The following is an 18149-nucleotide window of genomic DNA, read 5'->3' on the forward strand; positions in this document are numbered from 1 at the left end:
AAACCGGAAGTGTGTGCGCCGAACCTCTCTACCAAACTTACACAAGTGCTTCGCGATTGGCTATGGTGACAGACTCGATACCAAACCCCTGCCTGCTCCCTGCACATGCTCACTTAATACACCGAGTATATAATAGTGACCTCTGGGTCCTACGTAGTGCACTGTGTGTATATTGGGACCAAACCATGTCTGGTTTGCTCGCGCTGAGCCGGGCTGGGCGGGATTCAGGACGCCTGTTTAAGCAGAGTTTTAGATTTGTATCTAAATGCTTGGAATGAGTAATTTATTATATTTATGTCCATTTTAAGAAAGAAAAAAAATATTTGAAATATCATGTTTCCGGATATTGTGGAATTGTTTTAAAATGTTCTCTCGGAACAAACCGAAACCAGACAATTTGTCATCTTAGAGCTGCATTTAATCCTGAATAAACACTAAACAAAGTAAACACGGTTTGTTTGTTCCGTTTCACTCAAATAACCATTTCCACTGCATCCTCCTCCTTTTTCATTCGAATCTCACGCGGCTGCCATGGAGACGAGCGCGCGCTGTTCCATCCGCTGGCGGAAACACTGTCGCCACTAGAGCGCTGCCTTTTGTTCAGCGGAGTTGTGTTGGATTCTGTCACAGTCTCGGTGGTTTTTTGAGCGGGGATCATGGCACCTCACAAGCCCGGCTCGGATCCGTACAGATCCGCAAAAACACACGCGCATCCAACACACGCCAGCAGCCTGGCCATGAGTGCTGCCAAGAGACCGAAAATGGAGCAGCTCCAAGCCGACCACGAGCTCTTCCTGCAGGCCTTCGAGAGTGAGTCTCGCGCGCTCTCTTCTTATCTACAGCTAAAGAGGCTAAACAATTCAACTCTGTTTTAGATCCTGAGAATCTGAGCTAATTAGCCGGTGGCTAACAATACTGTTCGTCTAGCCTCCACAAAATGTCTTTCTTTGCTCGTTGAACGCTTCTAATGATCGCCTTCCACCCACTTATACACCGCGTGCTTAACATTTCTCGGCTTTATTTGCTGGAAAATGTTTAAAATCGCTGGAGGTTTTTCTACTACAAAGTTGCTTTGCAAGCTAAGGCAAGGACTAGCTAGTAGAGAGTAAGCCAAAAATGCTGCAAGTCTGTTTAAATAAGATGCTTTTTAACTATTTGTTTGTGATAGGAACAGCTCTTTTACTTTTGCTTTAATAAACACATCAGGCAAATCAGGAGGGGGGCACGTGCATTAAAACAAGAAAAGAAGAAGAAAAGACATGGCACGTGCGTTCGGCGTGTTCTCCCTAATATTATCCTTTTATGTTAAAGTAAACTTCTTCAACTTAATCTTATTGATGGAAAAAGAACCAGGGAAATAAAGGACTAGGACGGTTGAGGCTAAAGTAGCACACTTTTTATTGCTCTTTTTACAATTTGTAACTTGCCTCAGGCGATGAACAGCAGAAACTTTCCCTAAACTCCAAGGGGTTCAGGAGTATTGACTTCTATTTAAGATTAAAAGAAATAGCATGTGACTTTCACCTGGAAACGTAGATATAGTGTCAAAGTACATACATGGACCGTGATTAGTTTTGAGTGAAGCTTTAATGGCACTTTTCCTGCTAAAAGACAGTCTAAATGTACAGAAAGTGAACCCTTTTTTCCCCCTGAAAGTTCTCATTGCAAGAAAGTCACATACATACACGTACAGGAAATGGCAGGACATCCCTTCATACTTTGCTGGTTGTGTTCTTAGTTAATTATATCAGATGTACACTCCTTTAGTGTTACACATAAACATCATCGATATAAACCGGTGACAGAATCAACTCTCATGTTTTGGGTTGTAAAATTGTCACCGTGTAATGAGTAGGAATAATATACTATACCGTCATAGCATTACGTTTATTATTAATTTCTCCAGTAAAAAACAAACTTACTTTTGAGTTTTATGGTTACAAAAGTACTAAAAGCGTACTTGCCGATAGTTAAATCAGAGTACTATTATAATTACCCCAGAGTACCACAGTCAAACCAAATGTAACCATACTATACCCATAGTAGTATTATGGTTATTGTGGCATACCACAAAGTACTGAAACCATACTTACCAATGTGGTACTAAACTAAACTGTAGTAGTACTGCAGAAAGCCCATAGTTACATACATAACATTATGACCACCCTTCTAATATTGTGTTGGTCCCCCTTTTGCTGCCAAAACAGCCCTGACTCATCATGCTCTGTGTATTCTGACACCTTTCTATCAGAATCAGCATTAACTACTTCAGCAGTCTGAGCAACAGTAGCTCGTCTGTTGGATCGGATCACACGGGCCAGCCTTCGCTCCCCACGTGCATCAATGAGCCTTGGCCGCCCATGACCATGGTTCACCACTGTTCCTTCCTTGTACCACTTTTGATGGATACTGACCACTGCAGACCGGGAACACCCCACAAGAGCTGCCATTTTGGATATACTCTGATCCATCACAATTTGGCCCCCCTGTCAAACTCGCTCAAATCCTTACGCTTGCCCATTTTTCCTGCTTCTAACACATCAACTTTGAGGACAAAATGTTCACTTGCTGCCTCTAATATATCCCACCCGCTAACAGGTGCCATGATGAGGAGACAATCAATGTTATTTACGTTAACTCTCAGCAGTCATAATGTTATTCCTGATCAGTGTATAGTATACAATCTTAACCATGGAGCTCTGTAGTGAAATGATAGCGGTATTAGGGTTAACGTTAAGTTCCACAGTAAAATTAATCTGGGACATATTGTACTAGAGAGAAATCATTTGTAGTAGTAGTAGTACCACGGTTAACAAGAGGTACGTATGTGTGTAGTAAAGCCATAGTTAAACCACGGTATTATGGTGTGCTGTAGTAAAGCACAAGTACGTATACCACATTTAAACCATTAGCAGTATTAGTTAACCAGGAAAAAAAGCCTCACCATACTATACCATAGGTAAATCATAGTAGTAGTATTGTTAACTGTTGTAAAGCAAAGGGTAACTGAAATAACGTTATGATAAACTATAGTAAGATTGCTCTACAACACCATGAGAATCAAGTAAACTTTTCAACCAGATAGTGTTAAAAAAAAATAGGCCTTCAGCATATGCACTACTGCTTGATTTTACAGCTAAAATTTTTAGTGATGGGACATTCCTCATAATGTCAGGAGATTGTATCCTGACAATACCACAACCATCCATGGTAAAGAGACCACGAGAACAATACTGGCCATGCCTTCTGGGTGGGAGGGATCCTATAACTTTATCCCATGTCCAACATGGCACTAGCCAATTACAGTCATCTCTGAGTTTATCTGTGCAGAAGAGGAAAGATGGAGACGTTATCTTGTATGAGTAAACATATTTTACTATAGTAAAGAATGTTGAGCAAGATCTGTCATGTCAATTCAGACTCCGATTCTCTGTATCAACTGATTCATCCCTGTGTCAAAAGTAGAGAAAGCAAGACTGTAGTCCAGAAATTTTCAGTGTAGTAGCAATTTATAGTAAAAGAACTGTTAGAGAAACAATAGACTGGTTAGGAGCTATGGATTTAAGGGGACCATTTTTGACTGAATGGTCACTTTAAGTGTCCATTACAATCTTATTGTTGCATGTTGGATGTTTAACTCTTCCCATCTCTTTCAGAACCAACTCAGATATACCGATTCCTTCGAACGCGGAACCTCATCGCTGTAAGTACATATGATCGTGCTTCGTCTGAAACTGTAAAAAGCTGAGCAGAGAAATCTAAGAGACATGACTGTATTTAATGTTTCTTTGTTTCCTTTCATTCCAGCCCATTTTTCTGCACAGGACCCTCACGTACATGTCCCACCGCAACTCACGAGCCAGTGGCAAAAGGTAACAGGACTTGATTAGTAGCTTGGAGCAGAGCTGGTAGATTGCAGCTGTAATGAGGAAACATGGTGGGAGATGGGGAGTATTATGACATGGAACAAGATACTGAAGTGAAAATGCATTTCTGGCATTTTTTATCTTGCTTTGGGTGGATAAATCTGGGAAGGGCGAGGTTGTTTGTGTGTGTGTGTTTAAGCTAATAGTTTCTTATTAGTAATTGCACAATGAACAAGATGTTTATCAACCAGAAAAGGAAAAAGAACAGTTCTTTTGCAAACTAAGGTTTTATTTGGAGCTTCACGGTGGTGCAGTGATGTAAGGGATTGCCACGCTCTCTGCCACCTGTAGTGTCAGCACTTCTGTTGCCATGTACAGGCAAAACCACTAACTGACAAACAAACCCCTCAGCAGTAGCAGACAAAAGAGTCGGAGTTTCTAGTAGCTCAAAATGATCAGACGGCTGCGAGATGAATTCAAGGCTGCGTTCATTCACGTTGCAGTGTGCAGTGACGTCATTGCGAGTTGATCGTAACTCTTCGTCCATGGTGATAACAGGAAATATCACCACCTGTTACCTCTTGGGAGAAAGATATCTTCTTAGGGTGTTTGGACAGCACAGATGTTTCTCAGCGCAAAAACAAGCCATTCAGAAATTAAAAAAAAAATTCCATTTGGTTTCCATTTCAGGTTATGACGAATTACATCATGTACCACAACGTTCAGTTCTGTTTAACATCCTGAAGACTTATAATGGCTACAAAAGCAGCCGGACATGCTAGTAAAGGAAAATTGTCGCTGACCGGGTGGCGTGATCTCATCACCTACCTCAGAGTTGAATATTTTTCCTCTAACAGCATGTCCCGAAGTGTTTTATTTCTCTTATAACCCCAGTAGTTATATGTAACTATATATAACCTGTCACTCCTTCACCAGCGGTTATGAACACTGTCATTTTGTTTGTCCCTTGTTTCATAACAGCACATTTTTATTTTGCTGTTTTAGTTTGTGTTTCTTTTTATCATACATAGATGATTGTGCAGCAATCAAACTCCTTGTGATTAAGTTGTTACTACAGAAAGGATAATGGATAAGAGCAAGCACGTGTAATGTTGAAGATAGGGCCTTTTGTGTATCTTCCTCTCTTTCTGTCAGGAAACATTTCACCGTGGACGATCTGCTCTTCAAGGTGGAGAGGATGAAAACCGAACAGGAGGCACACAAGTAAGCTGATCTCGGCTTACCCACAGTCGGTTTTATTTTTGTTTCTTAAAAATAATAAAGGTATGAAGTATATAATGCATGTTGGTTTACTTGTTCCTCAGTTTGGCTTCGCACCTGCAGCTCACGTTCACTGGCTTCTTCCATAAAGTTGGTAAGAGCAGCTCTCTACACTGATACTACATTCTCATATCATGATCGTCTCACATTTTCTCACCACTTAAGATAATTTTGTCGCATTCTGTAGACGGTGTGTTTGTTTACATGTCTGTCTGTTTGCATATGTGTCTAGTGAGCGACGCAACGAACATGTTTTAAGGATTCAGTGCAAAATGTTAACACATTCACAAGAGCTGTTGCCTCTCTTTCCGTCACTCTGACGATCTTTATCTTCCTTGTGCCGTTCACGTGTCTAATACTGGCGTAATTAATTGTTTCAGATAAGACCCAGAACTGTGAGAACGAGGAGAGTTCTGTGTCACTGGAGGTGTTGCTCATCAAAGTGTGTCATAAGAAGAGGAAGGTAAACGCTTCCACGCACTCACCCACACGTTACCACATTCCAGAGAAGACCACATTCAAATACCAGTGAAGTCAACATTAATGTTTGTGTGTGTGTGATATATATATATATATATATATATATATATATATATATATATATATATATATATATATATATATATATATATATATATATATACATATATATATATATATATACATACATACATACATACACACACACACTTTTGGGGAAACCTGCAGATGTTTTGAAGATTTATCCTTTAATATTCTCTCTACACACTCAGCCTGCTCTGCAGTTATAGCTCCACAGTTCTACAACAGCTCACTAACTCCTCAGTTTTAGTGTCCTGTTAACTAGCTAAGACATGCTGGCTGTTTATACCAGCCGTGTAGCAACAGTGGAGTCCAGACAGAGCAGATATTGAGGAATATCTGCATTTTCCCATGATTACAAATTACACTTAGACAAAACTGCCTTGGATTCAGCCATAACATCAATGTTGCTTCGTGAAGGTTGCGAGTACCACAGTGTAAAATCCAGTCATCACACAAAACTCAATTTGAACATAGCATTGCTTACGAGACGATGCTCACTTGCACAGTGTGAAATCCACCCATGTGTGCTACAGGCTGAGTCAGAGTGTGAATGTTCCAGTTTGAAAACCTACGTGATTCTGTAAAACCCTGGTGCATTCATGGTTCATCTTGCATCATCATGCTTTACTTCCTGAACAATTGATTTGTTCTGTGTTTGTCTCTGTCCTCATCAGGCCTGTCTGTTCTCTTTTTTTTTTTTTTCTTTCTGCAGGATGTGAGTTGCCCCATAAAACAGGTGCCTACTGGGAAGAAACAGGTGCCGCTGAACCCTCGAGTGAAGACGGGGACGTGGCCGACCATCACGGTGCCCAGTCAGGAGTTTGAGCCCAGTAACAGCCACATGGTCAAATCTTACTCACTGCTCTTCAGGGTCACGTGTCCTGCAGGGAGGGAGATCAGTACACGAGACAACAGTACGCCGTATACACACACACACGCACTACATGCAAACTTCACCTCTAAACAGACTAGAAGGCCAAATTTCATTCCCCCACAAATTTTCAGAGATCATCATTACAGTGCAGACCGTAAATGATTTCAGTTACAAACAGCAGTGTTTGTTAGAGTTAGTATTACACAGCTAACACAATGTCTGCGCCATGAGACAATGATTGTATTGATATTTATTCAAAATGTTCTTATAATGAAAGCCTAGGGTCCTGTTCCTTTAAATACACTGACTGTTAAAGACTGTTAGTTACATCAGAGTATGCTCATAGCAGGTGTGTGTGTGTGTGTGTTTGCACAGATGTTGCTGACGAGATACCCGGCAGAAAGAAGCGTTACTCTTCTCACAGAGATGACGGAGAGACAACGTTTGTAGCACAGATGACTGTGTTTGATAAGAACAGGTAGTGTGTGTGTGCATGTGAGTTTTGAGTGCGGGTTTGCATGAACGTGTGTATGCTGAATTTAATAAGTGCTGTTTCAGTGCTTGACCATTCGACATTAGTCTTCATTATTGAGTGTGTGCAGGCGTCTGCAGTTGCTGGACGGTGAATATGAAGTGTCCATGCAGGAGATGGAGGAGTGTCCCGTCGGCAAGAAACGAGCCACGTGGGAAACCATTGTGGACGGCAAGGTGTGATGATTATTATTCAAGGATCAGTATTCAAGTCAAAGAAAAGAAGTCAAAGAAAGAATGTGTCATGTTAGTTTAGTTCTAATTCTGACCAAATATGTTAACAATCATATAAAAACGTGGCGCTGTATATCAACCTGTGTGTTCTGTCTCTCAGTGGGTTCCTCCGTTCGACACGTTCTCTCATGGCCCGACTCTGCAGTTCACGCTCCGCTGGACAGGAGAGGAAAGTGACCTCACCACACCGCCGGTGACCCGACCACTCGCTACACGCAACACGCACACAAGTGGCAGCGAGAACCAGAGGACTAACACACCTAAACCGTCACAAACAGTAGGTATGGCGACGGTAAACTTTCCTATCATGATACTCACTAGAATCTTTGATTTTCATTTTATGACGTTTTGAGTAGGTATTAAATTTTAACACGTCAATACATAATGTGGCTACTAGCATTCACTCACAGTTAGTTTTAATAACAGTGGCCTCGTGGCATATGGATGCACTATGCTGATGTTTCCGCTGTGTTTTGTTTTCTTCTGTTATCCAGCTGTTAAAGATCCTGTAAGCTCAGATGCCCTCCTGCGGAAAGAGCAGCTTCATATTGAGCCTCGGCAGAAACTCCGCGTCTATTATCAGGTAAAGAATTTTTTTTTGCATACCTCTAGGATATCACAACTATCAGGAGAATTAATATACACACTCAGAAGCCCATCTTTCTCTCTTATCATTTGTTTTATATGCACATAATTTATCCCTGTGAGCAGAGTATAGCAATAACATGCTAACAGATGTTATGTTAGCGTCCCACAGAAAGAGTGAGGAGGAAAATAAGTAAAAGTGGTTTAGCAATAACTTTACTAACAGAGAAAGTGCTGCTGTTTGCTAAAAGTTGTTTTTTTCTCTCTCTTCTCCCTGTAGTTTTTGTATAACAATAACACGCGGCAGCAGACAGAGGCTCGAGACGACCTGCACTGTCCCTGGTGTACACTTAACTGCCGTAAACTTTACAGTCTCCTCAAACACCTCAAACTGTCTCACAGCCGCTTCATCTTCAACTATGTGGTGAGAAAAAGAAAACAAGCTCTTCTTTTATTCCTTTTATTTAGACAACATTATCAGAGTGAACAATATTTTGGATTTTTATCTTCCACTTAATTTAATTCAGTTTTATTTGTGTCATGCCTTTGACTCTGGGTGCTGAAACGAAGCAGCTTTACAGAAATATATACATTTATTCCCACTGAGTGCGCCAGAGATGACGGTGGAAAACCATCCTAATCTGTCTGGCTGACATGAGAGATTGCAATTATAAATAATTTCCCTTCTTTAACTGTGTACTATATCGGCCAAAAGTAATCAAGAAATTGTGGCAATTTATAGTCCTAAAGAGATCGTAAGCAATTGTAAACAACTGTAGCAAAACTGTTCATATCAGTTGCAGTCCAAAGACATCTACATATTTTAGTGGTACCATTTACAGTAGTCTGTATCTAGGCTGTTAATTTTGGGCCATCCTCCGCAGCAGCAGCGAGTGGTTTCCAAGTGATGAGATTCCATTCAGAAGTAGGGTATCGGGATGGATCAGGCAGGTCCAGAGAGCAGAATGAGTCAGGATCACTGGTATCTCAGGAACAGCATGTATAACTTGACAGAGAGAGAGAGAGGGAGAAATGCTTATGGTGGCGTAATGATTAATTACAAGTAAGTAGATTGGGTGTAGAAGGCAAGCAGTGACTCTAGCTACACTTGCTATAAATAAAGAGCGTAACTAAAGCGGAGTGGCAGAAAGTAACACATACATAAGAGACATAATGCAGGCAGCCAAACATCAGAGTTCACCAAAATGTACTGTCCCTCCAGATCTGCTCCTTTAACCCAAGAAAACTAGACTTAAACACTGAGACTGTTCTAGGTCCTGAACACTAATCGGAAGGCCGATTAACTGAAACTTGAAACCCTTGTTTCTGCATGCGCTCGCATGTTCTCTCGTAAGAAGTGCTTTTCTCAAGCATGTGTGTTTGTCAGTGGTGTTTCTGTAAGCTGTCTGTGTAACTGGATTTCAGCACTCTTTTGGGATGCTCTCTTGGTAGTTTAACCTCTTTGTCCTGTTTCTGCACATCAGCAAATCCTGCATTTGCATCTTTTACCAACAGTCATTGTGTGCATTGTCCATTGTGTAAAATCCATCCGGTTCTATGTAACTCATGGTTAACTTATTTAACTCCAAATGTAATCTACGGAAACGCCTACTCTGTTACTGGTTTCTACAATAAAAATGGTTTATAGTGTCAGAGAGGGAGTAGCTGAAAGAGTAACTTCTGTTGTAGTTGTAGCTCAGTGGTTAAGGCTTCTGTTTAGTGGTCAGGGTTTGGGGTTTGAGCTCCAAGCTTCCACTGTTGGGAACTTGAGCAAAGCCCTTAACCCTCTCTGATGCTGTGCTCTGACCCCAGCATCCTAACAAGCATGGATATGTGAAGAAAAGCTGTATATGGCGCAAAGAGTTCTTCTTAACTCAGGGTAATATGTCTGAGTATTTTTAATCGTTCACAATCTAAAATCCTCCAAATGTAACCAGGAAGTTATCAACTTCCCACATGCCCACCCCGAGAAGAAAGACCTTTGAACTCTCGAAAAATGTTTGCTCATCTGTAGCTAGGCCTGTCTGGTTGTATTACGTTACCTAGCTAATTTTAATTATGTGAATGATTTGTTTATTCATTCATTCACAAAACAATACATTTGAAAATTGTAATATATCAGCAAACTGATAGAAGCTCAGAGTGGCTATGTTTTTTGCAATGTGAAATGGCACATGATGGAGATTTTGTTTGTGTTTTAACCTTTAAACACCTGTGTGTTGAGCAGCCTCACCCTAAAGGAGCTCGGATAGACGTGTCGGTGAACGAGTGTTACGATGGATCCTATGTTGGAAATCCTCACGACCTGCACTGCCAGCCCGGCTTCGCCTTCAGTCGCAACGGCCCTGTTAAACGCACCTGCGTCACACACATCCTTGTCTGCAGGTCAGTTTTGTGTGTGTGTTTGTGAGAAAGATTAAGACTGTTCCTAGTCTTCTATTCTGTCTACAGATCTGTAATAAATGCTTGAGAATGTACCTTCTGGAAAGTAAAGGGCTATGTTCACTAACATGGGGAAGAGAAGGGCAGGATTGTGTGGGGTATTTTAACAAGGCCTATATAATAATCAGCAGGCTTTGTAATTGATTTTAATGAAATCGTATACATTTAAATATTCTGATATGTTCGAACATCATACTGCCACTTTAATTTCACTTTTATTTTTTCTTTGCTGTTAATCAGCTTCTTTCTCAAAGCGTTTCTGTAAAGCGTATACATGTATAGTGTCAGGCTGATCACGGTGGTGTGTTTACAGGCCGAGGCGCACTAAGCCGAGTCTCTCCGAGTTCCTGGAGTGTGACGAGGTTCCACTGGAGCAGAGGAGGCCGTTAGTGAGCGGCCATAACCGCCTATACTTCCACAGCGACAGCTGCATGCCGCTGCGTCCTCACGAGATGGAGGTGGACAGTGAGGACGAGAAAGACCCCGAGTGGCTGAGGGAGAAAACGGTCATGGTGAGAAAACCCTACCCTGCATTCACACAAGCAAAAGCAACAAGTGCATGACACAGATCTGTGATTTCAGCGACACACAGACATCAACATGAAGCATTTCTCTTCACTTTCTCAATTATATGGAAATTATGCAGTGTATGAAGAGCTAAAGCGACAAAACCAAACGATTCCTTGGATCAAGCTTTGTTTTGTTTTTTTTTTATTAGTCATAGTCATCATTTTAAAAAGCAGTCAACTATTCATCTTTTTCATAATTAAAACAAAACATTCAGGACATTATTTTATTATTTCAGTGCAGTTAAATTCTGCCAACATTAAAGAAGACATCATACATTTCCAGCTTCAGTGCTTTTCGCTGTTCGAATGAAAAATCATCCACTTCAAACTATAAAATAAATTTGTAATGTTAGACTATTTAAGGTCATACCATTTCTTGGACTTATTTGGACAAGACCTGCAGCTGATTGTGAAACGTGGAAGCTGATGTCCATCAACAGCGCTCGTCTTATACAAAGCTCAGTGAGCAGCATTCCATGGACAATGGATGCTATGTCTACGCCAGCGTCAGGGAGATGTTTTTCTAGGCTGATAATGATCAGTGGGACATGCAACTGATCTGATGATAAAGTAGCTGAGGCGTGTGTTTCCCAGCATACTCTTACATGATGTGCAGTTGGCTGTAGAATTGGCTTCATCTAGACGGGCTTAATCTTAATACTATCAAAATATTTTTAAGCTGCTTTCTGTTCCCGGCACCTCAAGTTAGGTTCACACATGCAGCAATTTTATGTATTTATTTAATAAGTACATGCCTATACTTGCATCTTATCAGAACTCATTCATGGTGTCACTTTATGGTGTGAAAGCAATTTAGACTCTCAATTGTGTTTTTTTTCAGTATGTGTTTTCCCCCCTGACTCTGTATGCAATAGCAGATGGAAGTAACATTAATGCTTAACTTTTACTTGCTAGTTAGCAATCTGAACTGACTCGGTTCTACACTGCACTTTTGTTGTCTCACTGTAGCAAATCGATGAGTTTACTGACGTCAACGAAGGAGAGAAGGAGGTGATGAAACTGTGGAACCTTCACGTTATGAAACATGGGTATGTCTTATTAAATTAGTATTTCCTGTTTTTGTTTTTCTTTTAAAAATCTAATTAACCGTCAAGTTTGGGTTCTAGCCCGTCAGGAAATGTTCAGCAAGCCAGCACTTGAAGTTAAAACCCTGATTTTAAACCTCATCCTGTCCTACATTCAGGAATGCCTTGTAATGTTCTGTAAGGCATCTCACTGATGATAATCTAATTACCATGAGCCCTTCAGAAAGGGATGAAGGCACTAAAGCCATTAAAACCTCTGAAAATCCAATTTTGAAAGCGGTTTTAAACATCATGGGCATTGGGAAATGTTATGAGCTGAATCCTAATACCTGACTGGCTGTGTTCCCAATCAAGTGGCTGTGTTTCAGATCTGGTCAAGTCCGCCTTTACTGAACACGCTGAGGCTTTTCTAAATGTCTGATTGGCTGTGTTTCCAAATCAAGTCGGGCATCGGCTTACTGAAGGTGACGCGGCCTCTCTGACTGACTGGTAATTGGAGCAGGAATCAAATTTTCTCCCTTTCTTCTTGATTAGATTTATAGCTGATAATCAGATGACTCAGGCCTGCATGCTGTTTGTGGAGAACTACGGCTCTGTGATCGTGGGGAAGAACCTGTGCCGGAACTTCCTGCTACATTTGGTCAGCATGCATGATTTCGGCCTGGTGAGCACACTGAACATCGACAGGGCCATGGCTCGTCTGCGCCAGTTTAAACCGGCCATGAATAATGACAACTCAGAACCGGCAAAGGAACACGCCTGAAACCCGTCTGGACAGAAACTTTCCTAGACGACAAGAGCTGCCAGACCTCTGGATGCCAGATCATTCATTTTAACCACACATCAGCTGTTTCGTTGGAGCTAATGAACGACATGGTGCGTTGAAATAATGGGTGCTATTTTTGTACCTTTTTTTTTTTTTTTTTTTGGCGCCAATTTTCGATGGAAATATTTTTAATATATTTTAAACAGCGTGACACATGGGGGCAAGACCTGGCCGACTTGGCGACTTTTATTATTATTTTTTTTTCGTTTTGCTTTTTTTGTATAATTATTTTGTCTGATGTTTTTGAAATGTGTACACATTGTGCGATATGACAAAAAAAATAGTCCTGGTAGTACATCAGGGGTCAACAAAGGATGGGCTTGGGTTAAATTCGCTCACCGGTCATCACACTGCCACTTTTTAGCTCAATGTCTTGATGAGCATCAAATCCTAAACTTTATTAATGGAGCATATTTGCTAAGCAAGCTGACTACCTAAACACAACACAACACTGCACAAACATTAGCAGCATGTTGAGTACCTAGCTAGAGACTTTGCACAGTAGCTAGCAATAGACAGAATGACTAGCATGCTCGCTAATGGGAAACTCTTTCTGCCTAGCTGGAGTTCGAGCCAAAGATGTAAACAGTGTTTGGTGAGGTCATATGATTGTGATTGGCTAATTTAATTCAAGCCTCATCCTTGATGTCCAGTCAATCATCACAATACAGAATTACATAATTTTTGGAAAATTGGAACACACCTTGTGTGTGGGGGGAGGGGTTATGTTTAACTGGTTAATAAATGAATAAATACAGTGTGAACAGGGGCATCATTTCCTCAAAGTCCATAGTTACATGTTTGCCAAGCATTGTGGCTTTTTTCATTTAAAAAGAATGTTGCTACTGGTCGTTAATATACTTTCTGATCGCTTTCTCCAAGTAGATGCTGATGAAATGAAGGAGAAGCTCGGCATGTTGCACCGTAGCGCAAAAACATGGTCGCCTCCCCCCTCCACCCCTGATGTATAACATAGATCGGTACGCCTAGCTCGGTTCTGCTATGTTTACAGCTCCGAACAAAGGCGAAGCTTAAGCAAAAAGATTTGACTCAATGTCACAATTCAAGTATGAATCTAAATGCATTACGCAATATAATTACACCGCTAATGTAACATCAGAACAACAAAACTACTTAGCTACTGTCAGTGCTGCCCTGTGGTAGCTGATGATCTGTTAAGGATGTGTTTAACAGTTTACTAACTTATGTCCTGTTTCACGTCAGGACTACTCATCTGCAGTAAATACTCATCTGCAGTAAAACATCTGCAGTAAACAGTAAGAGTTTTATGACAACATTGTGAAGGATATACTTTTCTCGCCGGTTGTATTTTAACCAGCATCCTGATCTGCAGCAGGCTGAAATAATGAGCTGTTAAACACGCCATGTGAGGTACTCGTTTTCCTGTAACTGTTATTCAGGGTGATTCAGATCTTAAAACCAGGCAGGTGTTGCACATCCGTAGTTCAAATCAAAGAAGTGGCATGGAAGGATTGGTTGTGTTTTTTTTATCATGTCGCCAGGAGTTGTTGAATCACTTACCCTTGACCTAGACATGTCTGTTATTCAGTCTGTGTTTAGGGGTAGAGGACAGTTTGCATTCGCGGTTTCGTGGTAAATAACTGACGGAACTCTTTAACTTGTTGATTAACACACACAACACACACACAACACACACACACACACGGAGTGAGAGAACGCTGTGGTTACAAGGTGCTGAAACTGAAGTGTGAATGTCTGTAACTGTTGCACTGAAACCAAGTGGTACACACTGGGCATGTGCCGGTAATCAATACACGATATATATATATATATATATATATATATATATATATATATATATATATATATATATATATATATATATATATCTATGATGATGCTGTGAAATATCTGCATTATCTCTTTCTCTTGCTTTCCGGTTTGGATCGGTTTTCCTCACAATATTACAATTGTCATTGGCCAGCTTCGTTCTAACGGACACACCTAGCTAGGATGTCAGCTTATGTGTTACAGGAGTTAGTTCTACTCAACTTTTCCTTTCTTCTCCACTCGTCAGTTCCTAGCCTGAATATCAAATTAGCGTTAGCGTTTGTTGCAAAACAAGACAAGGCTAGCTCGCTAACAAACACATGCTAGCATGAGTTAGCTCGCTGGGTCTCTGCTTCAAGTGATTAAATGTGAGCAATTTCTACACGTGCTGTTCTTAGCTTTAATGGTTTTGCCCTTTAAGCAGAGTTATCTGCTAGCGTAACGTTTAAACATGTTGGGCATGTCGTCTGACACAAACGTACATGGAAAGGTGAATTTTTTAAAGTTTCTCAGCTAATCTTGTCCCACTAGCACAAGGACAGCTTTCTGTTTAGATTTTAAGCTCGGTGTTTTGTCACGCTTCTGAAATAGTGAAAAATGAACAGAATGGCTAAAGCTAAATATTTCTTCGATACAGCGGTTAAATATCGGCACATGCCTAAAGCACACACACACACGTACACACACATACACACAGTACAGGGTAACACACACACACAAAGCCTTGTGAGCAGGGAGACACCTTGCAGAAATGTTTACACTTAGTTTATAAGTACTTCATGCAGGATACAGACTTTTAGTGTGGATATTTTAGTCATATGGGTGGGTTTTTTTGTTGAAATTAGGAATGCACTGATACATATTTTTCATTTTTCTGCACAATAAACATTGAGTTGCAATAGTGACGCGTAAAAACAGGACTTGCTTAAACTGTTATTTATGCTCTTATAGTTACATTCCAGTATGTGTGTGCAGAAGGAGGAGCACTGATTTGGTGGATCTTGGGGGAAGGGGGGGGAATAATCCAGGCCCAGGACAGCTAGAGGTAAAGCTCATGTCACCAAAAAAATGAAGAGTGGATCAGATCAGATCCTATCCAATGTCTTTGTTCCATGTCAGATCAGTGCATCTGTAGTGAGAAGTGCAGGCTTTCTTTTTCTTTCCCCCCATTTCCATTATTTTTAATAGCAATGTGTGTTTTTCTTTCCTGCTGATTATGTTTTGTTTTCTGTGTCTTTTTTGCTGTTTTACTTTGCTTTAACCAAAATGCAGTGACGGGCGATGTGCCGTTAATCAGGTCTATGATACAATCAGAATATTCTGTGATATAAACATGATCTAAATATTCTCTCCGTCTTGTAAAAATCTTTCATTTGGATCCATTTAAAGCCTCGTTTTTGGTAGAAAAGTAGGACTGTAATTTAGTTTATGTTGGAAAAACACAAATACACCTGATGGTATTTAATGTAGTATGTTCATTTCATAAACCATGGTATATTTGGAAATCTTGAACAAAGACAGAATTTTCCGAATATGTATACAAGCCAGGCAGCTTGGTGTTATGCAAGTGCATTTTCTTATCTTTACCCCTATCTGTGTTTTTAATTAGATTTTAAAATTGTCATGCCGTGTTCAGTAAAGGTGTAGACTGATTATCGGCACATAGCTGTACTGTACACATGGGGAATAGATGCAAAAAAAAAAAAAAAAGAGGGATTATATCTCATGAGAAGGATGAGTTTTTTTCCGATGGAGTCGACTTCACATACCAAAGGGAGCGAAGCTACTGCAGTTCGTTGAAACTCTTCGTATCCATTTTGGAGGTTCGGCTTTATTTTTTTTATTTTTTTTGCTGGATCTGTGCGAGAGTTCTTATTACATTCTGCAGACTTTACCAGCTTAAAAAAAAAAAAAACTTTTTCAGCACCTCTAACGGAGACCAGTGTCGTTTGCACAAGATACAGTTGGCTATGGAAGAGAAGAAAAATAAATCTATGAACTGAGAAGAGCCAGCTTGGTGCTTTCGCTCGATAAGAGTTGTTTTGTTTCCTATTTAAAAAAAAATAAAGGATTTTTTTCATTGCCATTAATCTATGTTGCTTGTTGTTTATTTTGATGGGAGGTATTCACAGAGTAAACTTCATAGCTTGGGACTACTCAAATCTGGTATTAAAGAATGACACACAACACAGAATAAACTATTGTAGCTGTTATATAGTTTTGGGAAAGTTTTGGGACACCCCTCCAACTCACTGAATTCAGATGATGTTTCTCAGGGGTTGGGGTTGGAAAGGAACTCTTAATGCTCCAGCATACCAAGACATTTTGGACAATTTCATACTCAGAATTTTGTGGGAACAGTTTTCAGGATGACCCCTTGTTCCAACAAGACTGCACACCAGTGCACAAAGCAAGGTCCATAAAGACATGGATGAGCGAGTTTGTGGATTATGGAGGAACTTGACTGGCCTGCACAGAGTCCTGACCTCAACCTGATAGAACACCTTTGGGATGAATTAGAGCGGAGACTGTGAGCCAGACCTTCTTGTCCAACATCAGTGCCTGACCTCACAAATGCGCTTCTAGAGGAATGGTCAAAAATTCCCATAAACACACTCCTAAACCTTGTGGAAAGCAGAAGAGTTGAAGCTGTTATAGCTGCAAAGGGCGGGACAACTCCATATTACATTCATGTACATGTACAAGCAGATGTTTCAGTTTTGGCCTGGCTCGTAGTCTCCGCTCTAATTCATCACTAAGGTGTTCTATCAGGTTGAGGTCAGGACTCTGTTCAGGCCAGTCAAGTTCCTCCATAATCCACAAACTCACTCATCCATGTCTTTATGGACCTTGTGCCCTGGTGTACAGTCATGTTGGAACAGGAAGGGGTCATCCCCAAACTGTTCCCACAAAGTTGGGAGCATGAAATTGTCCAAAATGTCTTGGTATGCTGAAGCATTAAGAGTTCCTTTCACTGGAACTAAGGGACCGAGTCCAACCCCTGAAACACAACACCTGAATTCAATGATTTGGAGGGATGTCCCAAAACTTTTGGCAATATAGTGTACCTTTGTTCAACTATGTTTGATCCAGAAGTTGTGTTTCCAGTTATCACAGTGTGCAAGACAGACAGAAGAGCATTATTCTGGGTTGCGACATTTCACTGAACACCTACATCTCAAAAATCAAACAAAAACCCCGATACAAAACCCACAAAATTTAGGCATTAGTAAAGTAAGACATTTTTCTTCTTCTCTTAGTACCTTTGTGGGATGCAAGGTCACTGTGGTGCAACAACTTTTCTGATGTAAAGATTAAAAATCTAATTTTAGTAGTGTAACAGGAAGCATTATACTGGCCACAGCCAATAGGAAATACTGTCACCATGAAGGGGTGTAATTAGACTGCAGTAATGTACAGGTATTATATTTCAGTGCAACATCCACATGAATGCTAGAGCATCACACTGCCTCCACTGGTATGACTTTTTCTCATGGTGCATCATGGTGCCATCTCTTC

The 18149-nt window shown here is 40.6% G+C and overlaps 1 protein-coding gene across 2 annotated transcripts; it reads left to right on the forward strand.

Moving 5' to 3' along the window:
- The first annotated feature begins 213 nt into the window (after window positions 1-213).
- On the forward strand, window positions 214-16698 carry suz12a (SUZ12 polycomb repressive complex 2 subunit a). 2 transcript variants are annotated; one of them, XM_058415196.1, is made up of 16 exons: window positions 214-810; window positions 3657-3703; window positions 3808-3872; window positions 5022-5090; window positions 5192-5241; window positions 5528-5610; window positions 6424-6625; window positions 6961-7063; window positions 7179-7293; window positions 7451-7631; window positions 7845-7933; window positions 8216-8359; window positions 10163-10320; window positions 10691-10889; window positions 11916-11995; window positions 12527-16698. In XM_058415196.1, exons 1-16 carry the CDS (start codon window positions 657-659, stop codon window positions 12753-12755), a joined length of 1968 nt encoding a protein of 655 aa, XP_058271179.1. In that variant the 5' UTR covers window positions 214-656; the 3' UTR covers window positions 12756-16698. The 2 variants fall into 2 exon arrangements, with proteins under 2 accessions (XP_058271179.1, XP_058271187.1); XM_058415204.1 differs by having other exon boundaries at window positions 7188-7293.
- The last annotated feature ends 1451 nt before the right edge of the window (window positions 16699-18149 follow it).

This window comes from Hemibagrus wyckioides, linkage group LG02 (assembly GCF_019097595.1).
Source record: "Hemibagrus wyckioides isolate EC202008001 linkage group LG02, SWU_Hwy_1.0, whole genome shotgun sequence".
NCBI classification, from domain to species: Eukaryota; Metazoa; Chordata; class Actinopteri; order Siluriformes; family Bagridae; genus Hemibagrus; species Hemibagrus wyckioides.